Consider the following 19,091-nt stretch of genomic DNA (forward strand, 5'->3'; position numbering starts at 1 on the left):
CAGCCATGTGATCAGAGACAGGGTACAGGCACCAAGTGGCCAAGCATGAAAATGCCAACTTTCTAAAAGTGGCCTTTTCAATATTGCAATTTAAAATTCAACTTCAGTATAAGTTAGGATTTTAAATTAGGATTCCAGAGACATCATACTTGGGGGGTATATCACAATTGGAAATTACACTTATAAAATGTAATAATGTAATCCCAACTTTATCCAATGGGAGAGATAGACCTTGCAGTAGTGAAAAACGAACTTAAGAGCCTTTCACAACCAGGACATGTAAAACGTAACAGAACATGTGTTGCCTTTTAAATACAGTTCACCCTGCCCTCTGGGTTGTCCTAGGCCTACCTTAAGGGTGAATTATATGTATACAAAAGGGAAGCTTTGGGCCTGGCTAAAGGTTTCTTTTGCCACGTCGACATTGCAATATAAACTGCACACACAGGCTGGCCTGCGATATGGTTAGAGGACTTCTGAAGTGAGTGGCACAATCAGTGCTGCAAACCACCCAGTAGTATTTACTTTACAGGCCCTGGGTACAGATAGTGCCACTTTCAAAGGGACTTATGAGTAAATTAAATATGGCATGGATGCAACTTAAAAATCCCTCCCATTAGAAGGATAAAACGATATTCTTTTCCTTCTACCACTTAACAACCCAGACATCCTAAAGGTTTCCAAAAAGAACAACACCATACATACGTGAAACAGCGTCACTTCATAACCAGAAACACATATTTCTCCCAAATCAGCCAGCATGTCAACCAACAAATCTGCTGTTATTAGTCTCCATGGTGGCCTCACTGAACCAGTCTCTTTTGCCCAACCATCAAACTCATTCTCCCCAATTCATCCAGTGAAGGCTCGTAACCCCAGAAATAATTCTGATAGAATGCAATTTACAGTAGAGTACCTGCTATTGTAATTGCAGCCATATTCTTGCTAATCATGGAAATAATAAACTAAACCATATAGTCCATCCCTGACATAATCTGGGTCCGTTACACCCACGCCTTACCACCGCACTTCACACATCTATACCCAAGCCTGACTGTATGCTGAACTCCCAACCAATGGCAACACCATCATTCTCCTTGAGACCAAACATCTGAAGGAACTGTGGTCTTCTAAATATATGCTGCAGTCCTTAGAATTGGTGCACCTGTGAATGAGACAAAGCACCAGCTATGTTATTGTTCACACCTGGCATGTGCCTAGCCATAAAAATAATGTTGTACTACAAGCAGCCAAGCAAGAAATGTAAACCATGTGTCCTTCACCTTCTGACCAGTCACCAGTGTGACTACTATTTGTTTGTTCCCATAGCATCAGGCCAGTTGAAAAGGGGAAAACTCCAGAAATGTGATCCTTTGCCCTTCTTGAAACCATTACCTCTGCCATCTCTCAGAGCACCGCCTGCCATTCCAATAGAGGCCAGAGCCATCAATAGCTGTTAATGCGAAAAGTTGTTACCCTTCAAAGTAGTCCACTATCCATCGGCCACATGGTGACTAACCCTGGGCGGGTAACTCCACTCCGCCAGCGGAGTTTGCGAATTTGTGCCTACTCTGCGATCCGTTGCGAACTCAGAGCTTAAGCAAAACTCCCTCCATGGTGGAGCGGAGTTAGCCAGCCCCTCCCCCCTTGCAGATTTATTAAAATTTTAAAAAGAAGGCACTTAACTGCGTGGCTTCCTCCTCCTCTGCCTGGCCACTCTCCTTCCTGCTCCTTGCCGTCCTTCTTCTATAAATAAAACCCTATGTTGTACATTTTGTGAGTAGCCATTGAAGCGATTACAGCACCCATATATTGTAACTTTTTTTCTGAAATACTTGCTCTCTTATTTCTCCTCTTCTTTCATTTGTTTGTTTACATTTTTGCTATTCTAACTCCTCTTAGCATCTCCCGCCATTCCCACATCCTTTTTTTTGTTTCTCTCAGGCTCCTTTTTACTCAGTCCTTTATCACTCTTGGCCACATTAATCTCATTTTCTTCATGTTCGATAGTAGCCACAAGTTTAATATGGCTATAGACTGTTTTGGGTGTCATTTCTCTTAGTTTCCATCCTCTGTCTCCCCCAATGCCAATCGATCTCTTTCCTTCTTCTTTCCCCAGTCACTGCTACATGACCTTCCCAACAGTCCCTTAACTGCACTCCACTTACCTCCTGTTAACTTTACTACCTCTCCAGATACAGAGATGCCAAAGGTTTCCATGCTGATACCTTCTGCTTTGTACTCTAAAATGGGAACGTTCTCGCCTACTTGCAGCTCCAGCACCACCTCTGTCACTCCATAATGCCAAGTACATACGATCTACAGTGGGGCTTATTCCTTCAAGGCATGCAGACTCATCAGAGTTGCTTGCTGATGCCTTGGATTGGCTTCATAGGTTCAACGCCATACAGGGCCAAGCCTCCCTGCTTGTGCCCAATGGTAATGTGATCACCTTCTGCTGCACGACAAGCAGCAATGTCTCATCTACTTTACCCACCTTGCTACAGCATCTGCAGCGGAACTCCCCACTTTTTTGACCTCCCACGGGGCAGCAAGCATGCCAGCACCATAGCTGCAACTCCACCAGCTTCCCCCTTTCTAGGACTCACAAGGCCTACCCACGCCTGAGCTAATCTCACTTCATCAAATCCGCAACCTTAACGGATCAGGAATTTTTTCCAACTACAGCCACACACTGCACAACATGTCTGACCGGGAAAGGAAAACCTAACTGTAAAGCCACCCCACAGGATCACAGCTCAAGTATGAGCTCAAACTGCCCCTGACCTAATCTTTTATACTTGAAACCTTGCCCTTATCCCTCAAACTGGGCTATGCCTGTCTAGCCTGACTTAAGGCTGCATCACCTACCTGAATAAGCTTGAGAGAAATGTCATAGGAACAGCACTCCACCTGGGTGCATCCATTCTGTTTGGTTCCATACCCTTCTTCATAAAGTAATTTCGATGGACATTTCTCAATGTCTTACTTACCCATAAACTCAGTTACCTTTAAGCACTTTAAGCAGAGTTGAAAGTCCATCCAGTCCAGATAAGAAAATGCATCATACTAGACAGCAGCACTCTGGAGGTTATGATTTCTTGTTTATGTTTAATCAGCTTTTTTTTTAATAAAGGCATACACAAGAAAAATTAAGTGCAACAGAATATAAACTAAGCCAACAAGATTAGTAAACTTGAAACAATACTACACTTGTTTACATTTTACAATTATCATCAGGGAAGAAAGAAAGAGAGAGGAAAAGAGAGAGTACAAGAGAGAAGAATGAAGACTGATCACAAAATTTTAAAAAGTAGTAATAAGAATCCATTTTAAAAAGAGAAAAAATGATAAGAAAAATTGATTAAGACTAAACAGAGAAAATAAAAGTTCATGGAGGGTTAAAATTTTCAGAAAGCATAGAATGAGTATTTTGCACAGCTATTTTGTCTAAAAAGTTTGTGAAAGGTATTCAATACAATTCTGTACTTAAATGTGGCATACAAAGTGAAGCAAAAGCTGTATCTGACCAATGATAGTGACAAGCATGAAATCACTGAGCTTTAAATACAATATTAGAGGAGCATTTCCAATTGAGTGAACTTGCTGAATAGCTAAAGTTAACATAAGGTTAAACAATCCATTCTTAATAACATTTCACATGGCACATCATGTAGGCTACATAGAAAAAGTAATATTGGAGGCATAGTACATAGCATATCAACAATTCTTGTAATTTGTGACCAAACCTTTTCCAGAAAGACACTGTGGAGGACATAAAAAAGAAGTGCTATTAGTAGTGCTGGAGAATTTTGCAATAGAAGCTGGGGTATAATATAATCTGTGATATAGAAAGAGAAATGATTAGGTAGTGGAAGCCATTCTAGAAATTTCAAAGACTCCAGTCCAAATTTTATTCCAGAAGGAGACTGGCCGAGCACATCCCAAATCAGCTCCCCATTGGCGTTCTATTTTAGTTTTAACCCTAGACATATCTGGGCAGAGAAAAAATGTATAAATAAGAGAAGCTTTAGGGGTGGAAGCTAGTAATCTGATTAGCGAGGAAAACAGTGGAAAGGGTGCAGGATTGGAAGGGAGTGAATGAAGAGTTTCCAAAATGATATCAATAAAAAAAGTGAATTTATGCCACAAAGATTGAGGACACTGAAAAGTTGCTCAAAATTGAGGAAAGGAGTAAGGATTAGAACCAATAAATAAGTGGTGAATCCATATTTATTTATTTATTTGACTCATTTATAAGGTGCACAAATCATCCCCAGGGGGATCTCACGGCGCCCGAGAAGGAGGCAGATGTAAAGTGAAATATAATATTTTTCATTAGAATAGCCAGTTCTTAAGCAACTTTTTGAACTGTGGGAGATTTGGGCAGGCACGGATATGTTCTGGGAACTCGTTCCAATGTTTAGCGGCCAGGTAAGAGAACGTATGACCCACCATTTTCACTTTCCTAATTCTCCTGCTAAATCAAATCAAATCAAATAAACAGATTTATAAAGCGCGCTACTCACCCGCTAGGGTCTCAAGGCGCTGGGTGGGGAGGGGTCCATTACTGCTCGAAAAGCCAGGTCTTGAGTTGCTTCCTGAAGGAGAGATGGTCCTGGGTCAGCCGCAAGTGGATGGGGAGGGAGTTCCATGTCTTGGCCGCCAGGTAGGAGAAGGATCTTCCTCACTCGGTGGTTCTGCGAAATGCATGGGACGGCGGCAAGGGCCAGGCTGGTCGATCGCAGCTGGCGGGTGGGCGTGTAGAACTTGAGGCGGCTGTTGAGGTACTTGGGGCCCAGGTCGTGGAGAGCCTTGTGTGCGTGGGTGAGGAGTCTGAACATGATCCTTTTGCTGACGGGGAGCCAGTGCAGGTCTCTCCAGTGGGTAGAGATGTGGTCGTGGCGCGGGATGTCCAGGATGAGTCGTGCGGAGGCGTTCTGTATGCGCTGGAGTGTTTTCTGTAGTTTGGCTGTGGTTCCAGCGTAGAGGGTGTTCCCGTAGTCCAGCCAGCTGGTGACGAGGGCCTGGGTGACCGTCTTCCTGGTTTCGGTGGGGATCCATCGGAAGATCTTTCGGAGCATGCGCAGGGTGTTAAAACAGGATGACGAGACGGCGTTGACTTGTTTGGTCATCGAGAGGGAGGAGTCCAGGATGAAACCCAGGTTTCGTGCGTGGTCCGTAGGCTTGGGGGTGGTGCCCAGGGCGGGGGGCCACCAGGAGTCATCCCAGGCGGAGGGGGATGATCCCAGGTTGAGGACTTCCGTCTTGTCTGAGTTCAGTTTCAGGCGGCTGTTCTTCATCCACTCGGCGACGTCTTTCATTCCTTCGTGTAGGTTGGCTCTGGCGGTGGCGGGGGCGTTGGTGAGGGAGAGGATCAGCTGGGTGTCATCGGTATAGGAAATGAGGTTCAGGTTGTGTTGGCGTGCGATGGCTGCGAGGGGGCTCATGTAGACATTGAAGAGGGCGGGCTGAGTGAGGATCCTTGAGGTACGCCGCAGATGACTTCGGTGGCCGCGGATAGGAACGGGGGGAGGCGGACTCTCTGGGTTCTTCCAGCGAGGAACGAGATGATCCACTCCAGTGCCTTCTCTTGGATTCCGGTGTTGCTGAGGCGCTGTATTAGTGTGCGGTGGCATACTGTGTTGAACGCTGCAGAGAGGTCCAGGAGGATGAGGGCAGCTGTTTCGCCGCTATCAAGCAGGGATCTAATGTCGTCGGTGGCTGCGATGAGGGCGATCTCGGTGCTGTGGTTAGCTCAGAAACCGGACTGTGAGGGGTCGAGGGATCCGTTTGTCTCGAGGAAGGCGGTGAGCTGTTTGTTGACGGTCTTCTCAATGACTTTGGCAGGTAAAGGTAGGAGCGAGATGGGGCGGAAATTCTTGAGGTCGGTGGGGTCCGCTGTTGGTTTCTTCAGGAGGGCGCTGAGTTTGGCATGCTTCCAGCTCTCCGGGAAGGTGGCAGTGGTGAAGGAGATGTTGTTGATGTCCCGGAGTTGGGGTGCGATGATGGAGCCGGCCTTGTTGAAGACGTGGTGGGGGCAGGGGTCGGTAGGGAAGCAGGTAGGGGAGCCGGAGTGGATGATGTTCATCGTGCGGGTGGTGTCTTCGGTGCTGACCGGGGCCCAGTTGCAGAGGGTGGTGGTGCGGGGCGTTGGTTCGGTGGTTGGGTGCGTGGTCTGTGCGCCAAACCTGTTGTGTATGTCGGCGATCTTGCGGTGGAAGAATGAGGCGAGTGAGTCGCAGAGGTCTTGCGAGGGTGTGAAGTCGATTTTTCCGGCGCTGGGGTTGGAGAGCTCTTTGACGATGCTTTAGAGTTCCTTGCTGTTGTGGGTGTTGTTGTCCAGTCATTCTTTGAATGTTGTCCTACAGAAGAGGCTGCGATTACTGGACCTAAGTTGTCATCTAGGTTGATAGCGTCCAATGTTATCAGTCAGGTAAGCAGGGCCTGTACCATGCAGGGACTTAAAGACCAAGCAAAGTAACTTGAAGATGACTCGTTTCCTTACAAGAAGCCAATGCAGATGATGAAGGAGAGGGAGGGAAGGGGTTCTTGCTTGTTTGTTAAGGGGAAGACGGGCTGCGGTGTTTTGCACCACCTGCAGCTTATATAGCAGGTCTTCCCTAATTCCTACCAACAAGGAATTGCTGTAATAAAGGCGACTAATAGGAAGCGACTGAATGAGAGTTTTTCTAGCGTTCAATGGAATCCAGGGAAAGATCTTTCTAAGTAACTGCATGGTCCCATAACAGGTCCCTGCAAGACTTTTCACCTGCTCTTCCATTTAAAGCTTATTGTCAATTCTGACTCCTATGTTCTTAGCCCACCCTCTTGGGGCAGGTGATTCTCCTAATTCTGACGGACACCAGTCCGCGCTCCACAGTTGTTCTGCCTTGCCAAACAACAAAATCTCCAAGATTTCCAATACAGGGGCCTATTTCTTTATGGTGATAAGATGATTGTAACAGAAGGGAGATTGAAAGGAAGAATCACAAGAAATGGTCTGGTTTTGGAAATGGGGCCTTAGTATATTAGAAGTGTAATTGAATAAAGGTAAAAAAGATGTAGTCAAATTTTTTGAAGAAAAAAGGGAGAATTTCTCTCAGAGAGAACGGTGCAAGTAAGACTTGCTCAATATCAAATGAAGCTTGTCACAAAGGAAAAGATTTATGATAGGTCTGAAAATCTAGTAAATTTGCCCCTTGTTCTGAATACCCTTTTTCAGATGTGAAAGGGAAATTCTAGATATTTTCTAATAACTAAGAAAAGTAGAAAGTAAAGAATCTATTTTCTTTTATGTATGAGGAATGTAAACTGGGAAAAGAAGAATGTTGTCTGCATATGCTGAGAGTTTCAAGTGTTTATCTTCATAATGAAATCCTGTTATTAAATTGTTATTACGAATTCTTGAAAAAAGGTTTGAGGTTTAAAACAAAAGTGGAGATAGAGGGCAACCCTGCTGAACACCTCTTTGTAAAGGACAATACTGGGAGATTTGTCCATTAACCAATACAGAAGCTCTGGGTGCCTTACATAAGAGAGAAATAAGAGAGATAATATTAGGTCCACATCCATGGCAAGTAAGAGATTTAAGTAAAAAAATAACAGTCAACTCTATCAAATGCTTTTTCTGCATCAATAGCTACAGAGGCAAACGGGTAAGAAAGAGATGATACTTTATTTAATAAATTAAAACAGAATCTAGCGTTGTCTGTGGTCAGTCTACCCTTAACACAACCTGATTGCTCCTTGCCTATCTAGTTGGTAAAATAGGTTTGAGACGTAAATCAATTAACTTGGCAAAGATTTTGTAATCTACATTAATGAGGGATATAGGCCTATAGTTTTTTCACTGTGTAGGGTCTCAACTGAAAAATACCACTGACAGAACTTGAAGAGTAAAAAAATTGAAAGAGCTGTAGATGTTTAGAAAGCAGAATATTGGAACTATGTGAATAAAACTCAACCATGAATCCATCCAGTCTGGGAGTTTTATCCTTTTTGAGCCAATTGAGAGCTTTGAGAATTTCTGAAAGTGATAGGTCATGTTCAAGAGAAGAGACAATAATGGCAACATGGGTAGGAAGGTTACTATCCTTTAGGTATGCCTCTATAATACTAAGCAGGGGATTCTGGAGTATATACATTCTGATAGAACTTCACCAATTCCTGTAAAATATATTGATCTTTGGACATCTGTTTCGCATCAGAAAATTGAATGGAATCTATTATGTTGCATTGTTTTCAGGTTTTTAGATAATTAGCTAGGAGTTTTCACACTTTGTTGCATTCTCCATAGTAACAAGCACTACAGTAATATGGAAGAGGCATTATTCCTAGTTATTTTAATAAACTGGATTTTAGCATGAAAAAGTTCAAGTAAGTTAGAATCCAATGGAGAAGTATGGAATTGGTACTCTAGGTGCTTAATCTTAGACAATACGGACTTGTCATGTTTGGCAAATTGTTTCAATTTTTTTTAAACAAAATCAATTATAAAACCATGAGCATCAGCTTTAAAAGTGTCCCACAGTAATTGGGGAGATACATCTGATCTCGCATTAAGGGGAAAAATTTATCGAAAAGAGAAGTGAAAGAGGTAGAGAAAACTGGGTACTGTAAGAGCAAATTACTAAACTTCCATCTACTGGATTTGGGATGTGCTGGGGTTAACGCCATATCAGCCACAACTGGGGCATGATCAGAAATAACAATATGCTCAATAGTAGAATTAACAAGGTTTTGTGACAGGGACTTGCTGTGATGTAATTGTATAAAAGTGCCAGGCAGAGGGGAGTAAAATGAGAACTCTTTTAAGGAAGGATAGCACAATCTCATTGCATCTACAAAATGGCTATGGACATAGAAAAAAGAGAAACAAGAACCTTCTTAATCAACTGAAAAAGAATATAAAAAGAAAAGAGAGTGAGCAAAAAGAAGACAACAGCCATAAGTAACAACTGTGGAAAGAATGATATTAGTTAGGACTGTATTCAAACATTACCGAAGGTCTCAACATGAGGACGGGCCTGCTGTGCTGAGTGAGTTGAATGAGAGTGAATAAAGTTTCTAAGTTTGGCTGGATCATCATATGAAATTGTCCTATTCTTTTCTGTAACTTTGAAGATGCAGGGGTGAAACAAACCATATCAAGTTCCCGCGGCACAGAGCGCCGGACAGAGATTAAGAAAGTCTTTCATCCTGTTTTTCCTCCTGTTAGCTGTGACTGAGGAGACATCCTGTGAAATAAATAACTTTGCACTGGACCACATAAGTTGTTTCTTAGACTTTGATGCATTTAGGATTTTCAAGAGATCTGTGAACTCCAGGAGCAAAATAATCACTCCATAAGATTTAACAGGAGTTGGCAAAAAAGATAAACTAGGACCTAATGAGTATGCTCATTGGATGTTCAATGTGGTGGTGGAAGGTAATTCGAGACGTTTTGCCAGAAATAGGTAAAGCAGGTCACAGGATTCTTGCCTTCAATGCCCTCAGGAAGACCATAGATTCATAAATTATTATATCTGTTTCTGTTCTCAAGATTGTCTTAGTGTTTTTTCAACGTGAGGATATCTTTCTCCAAGGCTGCAATTTTAGTTGTTTCATCTTGAACATCAATGACACGTTCCTCCACCAATGTTAGTCTAGATTCCATAGATTACCATTTATCATCAAGGGTTTGAATCCGTGTATTAGTATCCTCAATGAAAGGTCTTAGGGCTCTAATTTCTTCTGACACAATTCCTAAAGAAACAAGAGTGGAGGTATTATCTCGAGAACGGGGGTCTTGTTTGAGCTGACTTCAATTAAGTAATAATTCATAAAGGGGGTGGTGATGGACAGAGTATCTGAATTAAGCAGAACACTCCTACCCAGTCAAAAGATCAGGGCTTGATCCATCACCGTTTTTTAGCTCACTGCACCATCCCAGCTCAGAACCTGGCTACATGCAAATTAGTCTGACCCTGGCCCAGTGTATCATGGGAACAGGGCAGACCAAACTACCAAGCCAATTCTTTACTGGAAAGGAAACAAGCTTCCGGGGACCGGTTTCTGGCATTACAGCCGTCTTCGGCCCGGTTTGCTTGAATCCTGATGGTGCAGTGAGCAAGGGACTCACATCTGAGCATACCCTTCCACACTTGTGGTGGCCAAAACGATTCATAAAGGGGGTGGTGATGGACAGAGTATCTGAATTAAGCAGACACTCCTACCCAGTCAAAAGATCAGGGCTTGATCCATCACCGTTTTTTAGCTCACTGCACCATCCCAGCTCAGAACCTGGCTACATGCAAATTAGTCTGACCCAGGCCCAGTGCATCATGGGAACAGGGCAGACCAAACTACCAAGCCAATTCTTTACTGGAAAGGAAACAAGCTTCCGGGGACCGGTTTCTGGCATTACAGCCGGTTTTGGCCCGGCTTGCTTGAATCCTGATGGTGCAGTGAGCAAGGGACTCACATCTGAGCATACCCTTCCACACTTGTGGTGGCCAAAACAATTCATAAAGGGGGTGGTGATGGACAGAGTATCTGAATTAAGCAGAACACTCCTACCAAGTCAAAAGATCAGGGCTTGATCCATCACCATTTTTTAGCTCACTGCACCATCCCAGCTCAGAACCTGGCTACATGCAAATTAGTCTGACCCTGGCCCAGTGCATCATGGGAACAGGGCAGACCAAACTACCAAGCCAATTCTTTACTGGAAAGGAAACAAGCTTCCGGGGACCGGTTTCTGGCATTACAGCCGTCTTCGGCCCGGCTTGCTTGAAACCTGATGGTGCAGTGAGCAAGGGACTCACATCTGAGCATACCCTTCCACACTTGTTGTGGCCAAAACGATTCATAAAGGGGGTGGTGATGGACAGAGTATCTGAATTAAGCAGAACACTCCTACCCAGTCAAAAGATCAGGGCTTGATCCATCACCGTTTTTTAGCTCACTGCACCATCCCAGCTCAGAACCTGGCTACATGCAAATTAGTCTGACCCTGGCCCAGTGCATCATGGGAACAGGGCAGACCAAACTACCAAGCCAATTCTTTACTGGAAAGGAAACAAGCTTCCGGGGACCGGTTTCTGGCATTACAGACGTCTTCGGCCCGGCTTGCTTGAATCCTGATGGTGCAGTGAGCAAGGGACTCACATCTGAGCATACCCTTCCACACTTGTGGTGGCCAAAACGATTCATAAAGGGGGTGGTGATGGACAGAGTATCTGAATTAAGCAGAACACTCCTACCCAGTCAAAAGATCAGGGCTTGATCCATCACCGTTTTTTAGCTCACTGCACCATCCCAGCTCAGAACCTGGCTACATGCAAATTAGTCTGACCCTGGCCCAGTGCATCATGGGAACAGGGCAGACCAAACTACCAAGCCAATTCTTTACTGGAAAGGAAACAAGCTTCCGGGGACCGGTTTCTGGCATTACAGCCGTCTTCGGCCCGGCTTGCTTGAATCCTGATGGTGCAGTGAGCAAGGGACTCACATCTGAGCATACCCTTCCACACTTGTGGTGGCCAAAACGATTCATAAAGGGGGTGGTGATGGACATGAGTCCCTTGCTCACTGCACCATCAGGATTCAAGCAAGACTCTCCAGCAACAGTACTGAGTCTAATATCTTAATAGAAGTATTCTTCCTGGAAAATGTTAATTTTTTAATTCTATTGAAGATTGGTTGTGACACTATCTCAACCATACCAGGCGCACAGCCATTAATTGCGTAATTCCCCCTCTACAAAAATTCTTCCTTTTCAAACTGAATGCTTAATTCGCATATTTATTCCGGAACCTTGTTCCACATGAATTATTTCAAATTATATATTGTTGCATTTGCTTAGTTTGAACATAACGACTTGCATTATACACAAATTCATATTTTCAGGATCTTTTCAAAAGACATCTTATAACAAAAATGCATTCATAACAATTTATCGACGATTGTTGATGAAGTTGGCCCGATGCATTTCGGGACCAGTGTCCCTTCTTCAGGGGCCTCTGCGGAAGAAAATAATATGCCTATTACTCACTGTATACTATTTACACTTTCGCCACTACTCAGTCTTGAGCGTCTAGCTCCTTGATTATCATCAATTACTGTGTTCAAACGCATATCATGTAACAATGCACAGAATCATGTATTCAATTCATGGTAAGTAGCTTGTGCAGAATACTGACATTCATAATGATTGTTAAATGGCCTCTTGTGATAACAGCGCCTCAAAAGTAGTTAGACAAGCAGTTTTTCACATAGTTAATAAGACTCACTCACGTGTATGTAAACCGTCTGCGTGGACTTCACTATGAATGCGAAAGACGCTCAGCCTTAACACTGCTCTGTGAAAAATAACAAACATGTCCATAAGGGACTGTGTCGTGTCGTGCTCTGAATCCTTGTAAAAGCCAGGAAAAACAAAAAGTTACCTGCACTTCTAATTAGCAAACGAAGTGTCGGAGAAAATATCTGTAATGACAATAGGGGACCCGTGTTACACACCGGTTGAGGAAAAACTGTCTAACGTGGCAATATTCGATCTTAATTATACAGGTTCAATAGGGTTTTACACCGGTTCAATCATACCCACGTTTATTTAATTTATTTTATTTTATTTAGTTTTGTTGATCCAGTTACTATTATAAACGGTATCAGTAGTCCTTTGAAACTCTTTATCTCTAGAGTAGCTAGGTTTTACTCGCCATCTCAGCGGTGTTAACTGGAAATCACCCCGGTTCAATATGGCCGACACATTTTGTGCACAGTCCGTTTTCGCTTGTCATCACCCTCCATCATCGCGTTCTTTTAAAGTATCGGGGATTCTTCTCACTGTGACCGCAAGGCACAGCTGAGCAGGACCCTTTTGAAAACGTTCCGGTTAATCGCGGGTAAGCAGGCTCGTTTTTAAGATCGAATATTGCCACGTTAGACAGTTTTTCCTCAACCGGTGTGTAACACGGGTCCCCTATTGTCATTACAGATATTTTCTCCGACACTTCGTTTGCTAATTAGAAGTGCAGGTAACTTTTTGTTTTTCCTGGCTTTTACAATGATTCAGAGCACGACACGACACAGTCCCTTATGGACATGTTTGTTATTTTTCACAGAGCAGTGTTAAGGCTGAGCGTCTTTCGCATTCATAGTGAAGTCCACGCAGACGGTTTACATACACGTGAGTGAGTCTTATTAACTATGTGAAAAACTGCTTGTCTAACTACTTTTGAGGCGCTGTTATCACAAGAGGCCATTTAACAATCATTATGAATGTCAGTATTCTGCACAAGCTACTTACCATGAATTGAATACATGATTCTGTGCATTGTTACATGATATGCGTTTGAACACAGTAATTGATGATAATCAAGGAGCTAGACGCTCAAGACTGAGTAGTGGCGAAAGTGTAAATAGTATACAGTGAGTAATAGGCATATTATTTTCTTCCGCAGAGGCCCCTGAAGAAGGGACACTGGTCCCGAAATGCATCGGGCCAACTTCATCAACAATCGTCGATAAATTGTTATGAATGCATTTTTGTTATAAGATGTCTTTTGAAAAGATCCTGAAAATATGAATTTGTGTATAATGCAAGTCGTTATGTTCAAACTAAGCAAATGCAACAATATATAATTTGAAATAATTCATGTGGAACAAGGTTCCGGAATAAATATGCGAATTAAGCATTCAGTTTGAAAAGGAAGAATTTTTGTAGAGGGGGAATTACGCAATTAATGGCTGTGCGCCTGGTATGGTTGAGATAGTGTCACAACCAATCTTCAATAGCTTTGATAGGCTCAGGGTTAGGCAGCCCAGAGTTACCAAGCTGCACGCAAAAGCAGGACAATAACTGCAACAAACAGCAGAATTTCTAAATAAAAAATAGAAAACAGGTGTGCTCAAGACCCACCCCAAAATTTCGAATTTTTTAATTCTGCCCATAGAAGAAGCTGATATCCAACTAAGAGTAGGTTAAAGGGCACAAACGCCCTGTTAATGATACGCTGAGCTAGGATATCTCATCCTGGACATGCTGAGGCAAAGCCCTTGTTTCTCATATAATTAATACATAGCCATATTGTTGTTAAAAGCCAAAGGGATAAGCTAAACAATTAGCTGAAGAAACAGCAGCAAAGTAAATTGGGAGCGTATCGAAGAAATTAGAAGCTAAGATTCAATGTTGCGCAGTTTATACATTGCTGCCAGAGACTGTCTGAGCGAAACTCTCCCAACGTGGTAAAAATCAAAATGTTACGGTCCAAGCTGCATAATTCGCTCATTTGAGAAGAAGAAAGAAAGAAGGCATTCACGCAGGGCAAAATGTCTCCAGGACGCCGGAGACTTCCCCTTATAGGAACATAAGGTAAACTCATCGAATGTGGCTGAAGGCTGCAAATAACCCATGTAAAGTCCCGGGGAGGAGCAGAGCCTCATGCCTAGGGACCCATCTTGTGTATGCCCCAGGTTATGATTGCCTGAAACAGAAACGGTCCCCATTTTTTTAAATGGTCTGTTCTGCTCATATGTTTTTTGCTGCAATGACAGAGTGTTGAAGAATGCGTTGAAGCTAAACAAAATGGGGTGCTTTTGGCAAAACAGTAATTTAGCAAATTAAAAAAAAAATTGGCTGTGTAGCAAGCATCCAGAAGCTGAAATGCATTCAAAGAGAGGAGAGGGCTGAACCAAAGTGCACTCAGAATGTTAAATGACTGATTCCTGTAAAATTAATAGATCTTAAAAACTGACAATTAAGAGAATATACCTGAAATCATGATTAGAATCCCATTAATGAGGCAAATTGAGCATTTAAAGTGCTATGATAGAAATAATACAGGGCTTAATTTTGCATGAGGAAATGCTGCCATCTTATTACCATTTTCTCTCGCCTATTTTCCCTGTCCCCACTTGTTCTTCATGTTCCTGGTGGTATTCATTGGAGACAAACATATGGAAATAATTGAGACCTGTTATGTTACAATGCTATCCGATATCAGAGATGTTACAGTATTATATTTTCAGTGTTTTACGTAAAAGAAATGTGCCCCTTTCTTTAATTCAACAAAAATATTAAAAGAAACACATACTACTTATTCTAATTCCGAAATGTGGCCTGAAAACAAAAGAGATAGTAAGGCAAATGTTAAATGGGTTCATAAATGTGTTAGGCCATGTAAGGAACTTACTTTAGGAGGCCAGTAGGAATGTTCAGGGGAGCAGACTGAAAGCAAGAATGCAGCTGAGAGAATTGCCTCAGATGAGGAGTGGGGTGGGCATGAAAGGTGTTAGATACAACTATTGATGAACTAAACATGTCTTTTATTTTCTAGAGCTTGAAAGTGTTGCGAACTTTGAAAAAAGGTAAATGTTTTAAAATTTGTGTTCATATAATAAAACAATAAAAAAACATGTATAGAGTGCTTTTGTATCTATTTGGAGAAAAAATATCTTTAACTATAACCATAACATTGACTTGACCAGTACTCTGAAAACCACTGCACCCGCTCATGATATATCACTTGGCTTCTGTTACTAAGAATATGTACTAAGAATCTGTAGGAGTTTATGCAGAAAAAAAACAACAGTGCTTTGTTTCAAAAACACCAAAAATTGGTGAAAGAGCTGAATGCCTAGATAGCCTAATGTCGACTAATCCTAAATCCACTTTATGCTTCTTTCTTCCACCACCCTAAACTTCATGTCCCTAATAGCACTCGGGCAGGTTTCATCTCTGTTTCATACCTATTTTCCTTCCCTTTCTTTTCCTTAATCCCATTTATATGTTTCTCTCTCTTGTTCTGGTGAAAGTCTGATGAAGAAAAATAAATCCTAGTAACCTATAATGGGTGACAGTGCCCACCATTGGCAGCCACCAGCACTAACTGAGCCCTGGAAACAAAATGTTGAACGAGCAACCCTAGCAAGGGTTAGTAAATTCTATTAATTAAAAAGCCTTGCTAAATGTTGTCAATTATTACGGGAATATGTGCACATACATGTGCACGTGTACACACACACATGTATGCTATGCCAATTTTATATATTTCTGCCTGAGATGTTAGCAACATTAACAGTAAACATAATAAGTGATTACCTGCATGAGCAGCCTAGCACATGAGTGCCTCTAGAAGATCTACCTTCTCACTTGTGTTGCTCACTAAAAACAAAAATATCAGGAAAAAAAATATGTTACCAATAGGTTTTAAGGAAGTAAAGGAACCAAAGCATTTGTTCCCTTAAGCTTCAATTGACGAGATGCATCTATTTCATAGCCATTTCATGTCCTGTGTCTCTATTCCAAACAGAAGGACTGGGTATGGGAATAAACACAAGGCCTCAAATTTATGCTTAGATATGATGGAGTTACGGTGTGAGAATCTGAATCCTTGTGTTGGAAACAAAGTGTAAGGAACTGAGTTCCTCACAAGTTTATATGCTGAGGTGCTGGACTAACGGTGTATTTTGGAATGGAAATCCCTGATATAGAGAGCTTAGCCCATAGTTTAGTGATTAATTAGAGACCCAACCAGGATGCCCCTACCTTCTCATAGAATACATTGAAGAGTGGGCCGAGATTTTTATCATTGACAACAACGTGCCCAACATGCTCTCATTTCACATCAAGAATCTTGCTCAATCTGCTGAATTGTTTCGTGGACTCCCAACAGAAAATGAAGATTTGTCAACTGAAACCAACTGAAACCAATGTTCCCGCCCCAATTATAACCCTCCTGGACTCTGGTGATGCCATTCTGTCTGACATCCTCATGTCATCTCTTACTCCATCAAAGTTGATTTTAATCCATGGTCTGAATCATCTCAGCGAAAGAGACATCTGCCCACATCACACCAGATTTAAGAGTTACCCTGGCTTCCAATGGACGCCAGTGTCAAATTGACATCTGACGTATAAGATTTCCCATCTGTAAAGTCCACTTTACCTTGCCAAGCTGGGGCCTCTCGTCAGGAGTAAAGAATGATTGAATCGCCAACCCCTTTATTACAAACATTCTCTAGCCCTAAATCAATCAATCATTCAGAGGTGATGCAACCAACTTTTAGCATCGCTTCTGTCACAACTAATAACCCAACTTAACCTTTTCTCTTTCAATACATTATTAAAAAGTCATCTCTCTCCCTCACCCCCATCACTTGTTCTAATTCTAAACTTGCATTTGGTCTCTTAGCATATTCAGCTAACTAAATGTGTTTTCACTTTTTTCCGTTACCAAACGTGAGCAAGAAAAACTGCACCTTAATCCCTCATTTGGTAGGTGGTTCAGATCCCTGGGCCCCAGTGCACTGTTGCTAGCAAAGTCCGTTAATAGGCATGATTCAGCCTGCTGATCGAAGCTTGGCCCAAATAAATATGTGTGCTATAGTTAATAAAAAAGCCAATTAGGGTTGTGCAAAATTGGCAAAGAAGAACTTCGCCAACATGGTGGAAAATCACGTAAAAGTAGGTTTTGCATGAGAAAAAAATAAGCTGAGCCTAAATTTTGCATGAAACTTCTCCTGCATAAGACCTGTTTGTTTGAAAAATGGTTTTGTGAAAACACATTTTGTTGCAGGAAATTTCACACGCAAGTGAAGGTAGTCAACGCAACTGACAAACTTCACAGCTGAATGTAGTTGCACAGTTTACAACTCTGCACAAAGTTGTCATCTTAACTTTAATTTCACATGCTCTTAATAATGGACTACTTCAGTTAAAGAATGAAATACGAATGACCTTGCATAAACGGGGTGAAACTATTTAACCTGACTTTAATTTGGTGTTGACCACATGCACATAAGTCATTCTAATAATTAAAAAAAAAGAATCAAAGACTCAGACCAGAAAAGAAAGATATGCATAATGACATATACAAATGTGGTCCACAGTTTTATGATGAAGGCAGATTCAAGAAAACCTATACTTCTATGTCCACAACATGGTGCAAACAGGAAAATTTGAAATATCATTATTATTTTAATTAAACTTTATTTCTGGTTCAAAATTAAGAGAGTAGAAGGAAGAATGGAAACTTGAAAGAAAGCAATTACCGAAACATTTCAAAGCATCCTAATAACAGTTGTAAAATGTTCAAAAGAAGTTAGCAATCATAAATTTGAATAAGATTCACCAAAATGGCAGAAGTAGCAGAAGTGATATCACACACATGGGTATCTCCTTGTCCCTTCCCTAGCCCCTCAACAGCCTTCTACTTGCTGCTGATTTGCTAATGGGAGGGGAAGTAGCTACAAATAAAAAAAAACTGTGCACCTAAGAGTTCTTTTAGCGAATTGTTCCTTGCCTCACTCCTAATGCCAAGGTTAGCAGCGGCAGCGCCGAAGAGGAAAATATATGAATGTCATCATAATGGGTGAAAATAACCAAACAGATATAATTCATATAATCAGTGTAATAAATATCCATATATTCAGCATGAAAATGGAATCCTGCAATTCAACATAATATGAATTAAAGCCTTGACTTTGTTGCTAGAAAGGTGGAAATGTCTCTAACTGGTAACCAACACCTCATATCAACAAACTCGAACACGGATAACTGACCAAATCGAATCTGCATAGATCTTGTATCTCTGGGACTGTCAGTATCTCACCATCTCAAATAATTTTGTTTTCCCAATAGGCCCTGACTTATTACCAAACTAATATTTTGAGGTTTCGGTTTTCAGTCCTCAAAACAAGCTGTGATTTGCAGATTTTCTCTCATAGAGACTAACAGGTTCATCCATAATCTATTTGAAAAGTTGTTTGGGAGGGATCTTCTAAGCAAAAGCACCAAAAGACAACAAGCTACATTGAGCCAACACTGAATAAAACAAAACCCAGTTCTCATCAAAATTTCACTCAGTTGTGTGAACTTCCTACACCCGTTCCACACGAATCCTACAAACAAGCAATGCACTGTGAATAAGAAGCTCAAACAACTGAGGTACAAGACAGAATCTGCAATGAATGTTGGCAAGAATGGATCTAGTGATGTTCAGTAGAGACCCAGCTGCACATTTCAGATGGAGTGAAGACCACAAACATGACATAAATGTATGGGAATATTAGAAGGAACAAATCCCTGAATGGCAGGAACCTGT

The 19,091-nt window shown here is 41.8% G+C and overlaps 1 protein-coding gene across 1 annotated transcript in view; it reads left to right on the forward strand.

The window, feature by feature from the left end:
* The window catches only part of PTPN22 (protein tyrosine phosphatase non-receptor type 22), a 533,173-nt gene that overhangs the window by 450,286 nt on the left and 63,796 nt on the right, over positions 1-19,091 (forward strand). The window contains exon 21 of the mRNA XM_078644425.1: positions 15,324-15,354. Within this exon, the coding sequence (XP_078500551.1) occupies positions 15,324-15,354 (31 nt within the window). The remainder of the gene's footprint in view (positions 1-15,323; positions 15,355-19,091) is intronic.

The sequence above is a fragment of the Lissotriton helveticus genome, chromosome 5_1 (assembly GCF_964261635.1).
Source record: "Lissotriton helveticus chromosome 5_1, aLisHel1.1, whole genome shotgun sequence".
NCBI lineage: Eukaryota > Metazoa > Chordata > Amphibia > Caudata > Salamandridae > Lissotriton > Lissotriton helveticus.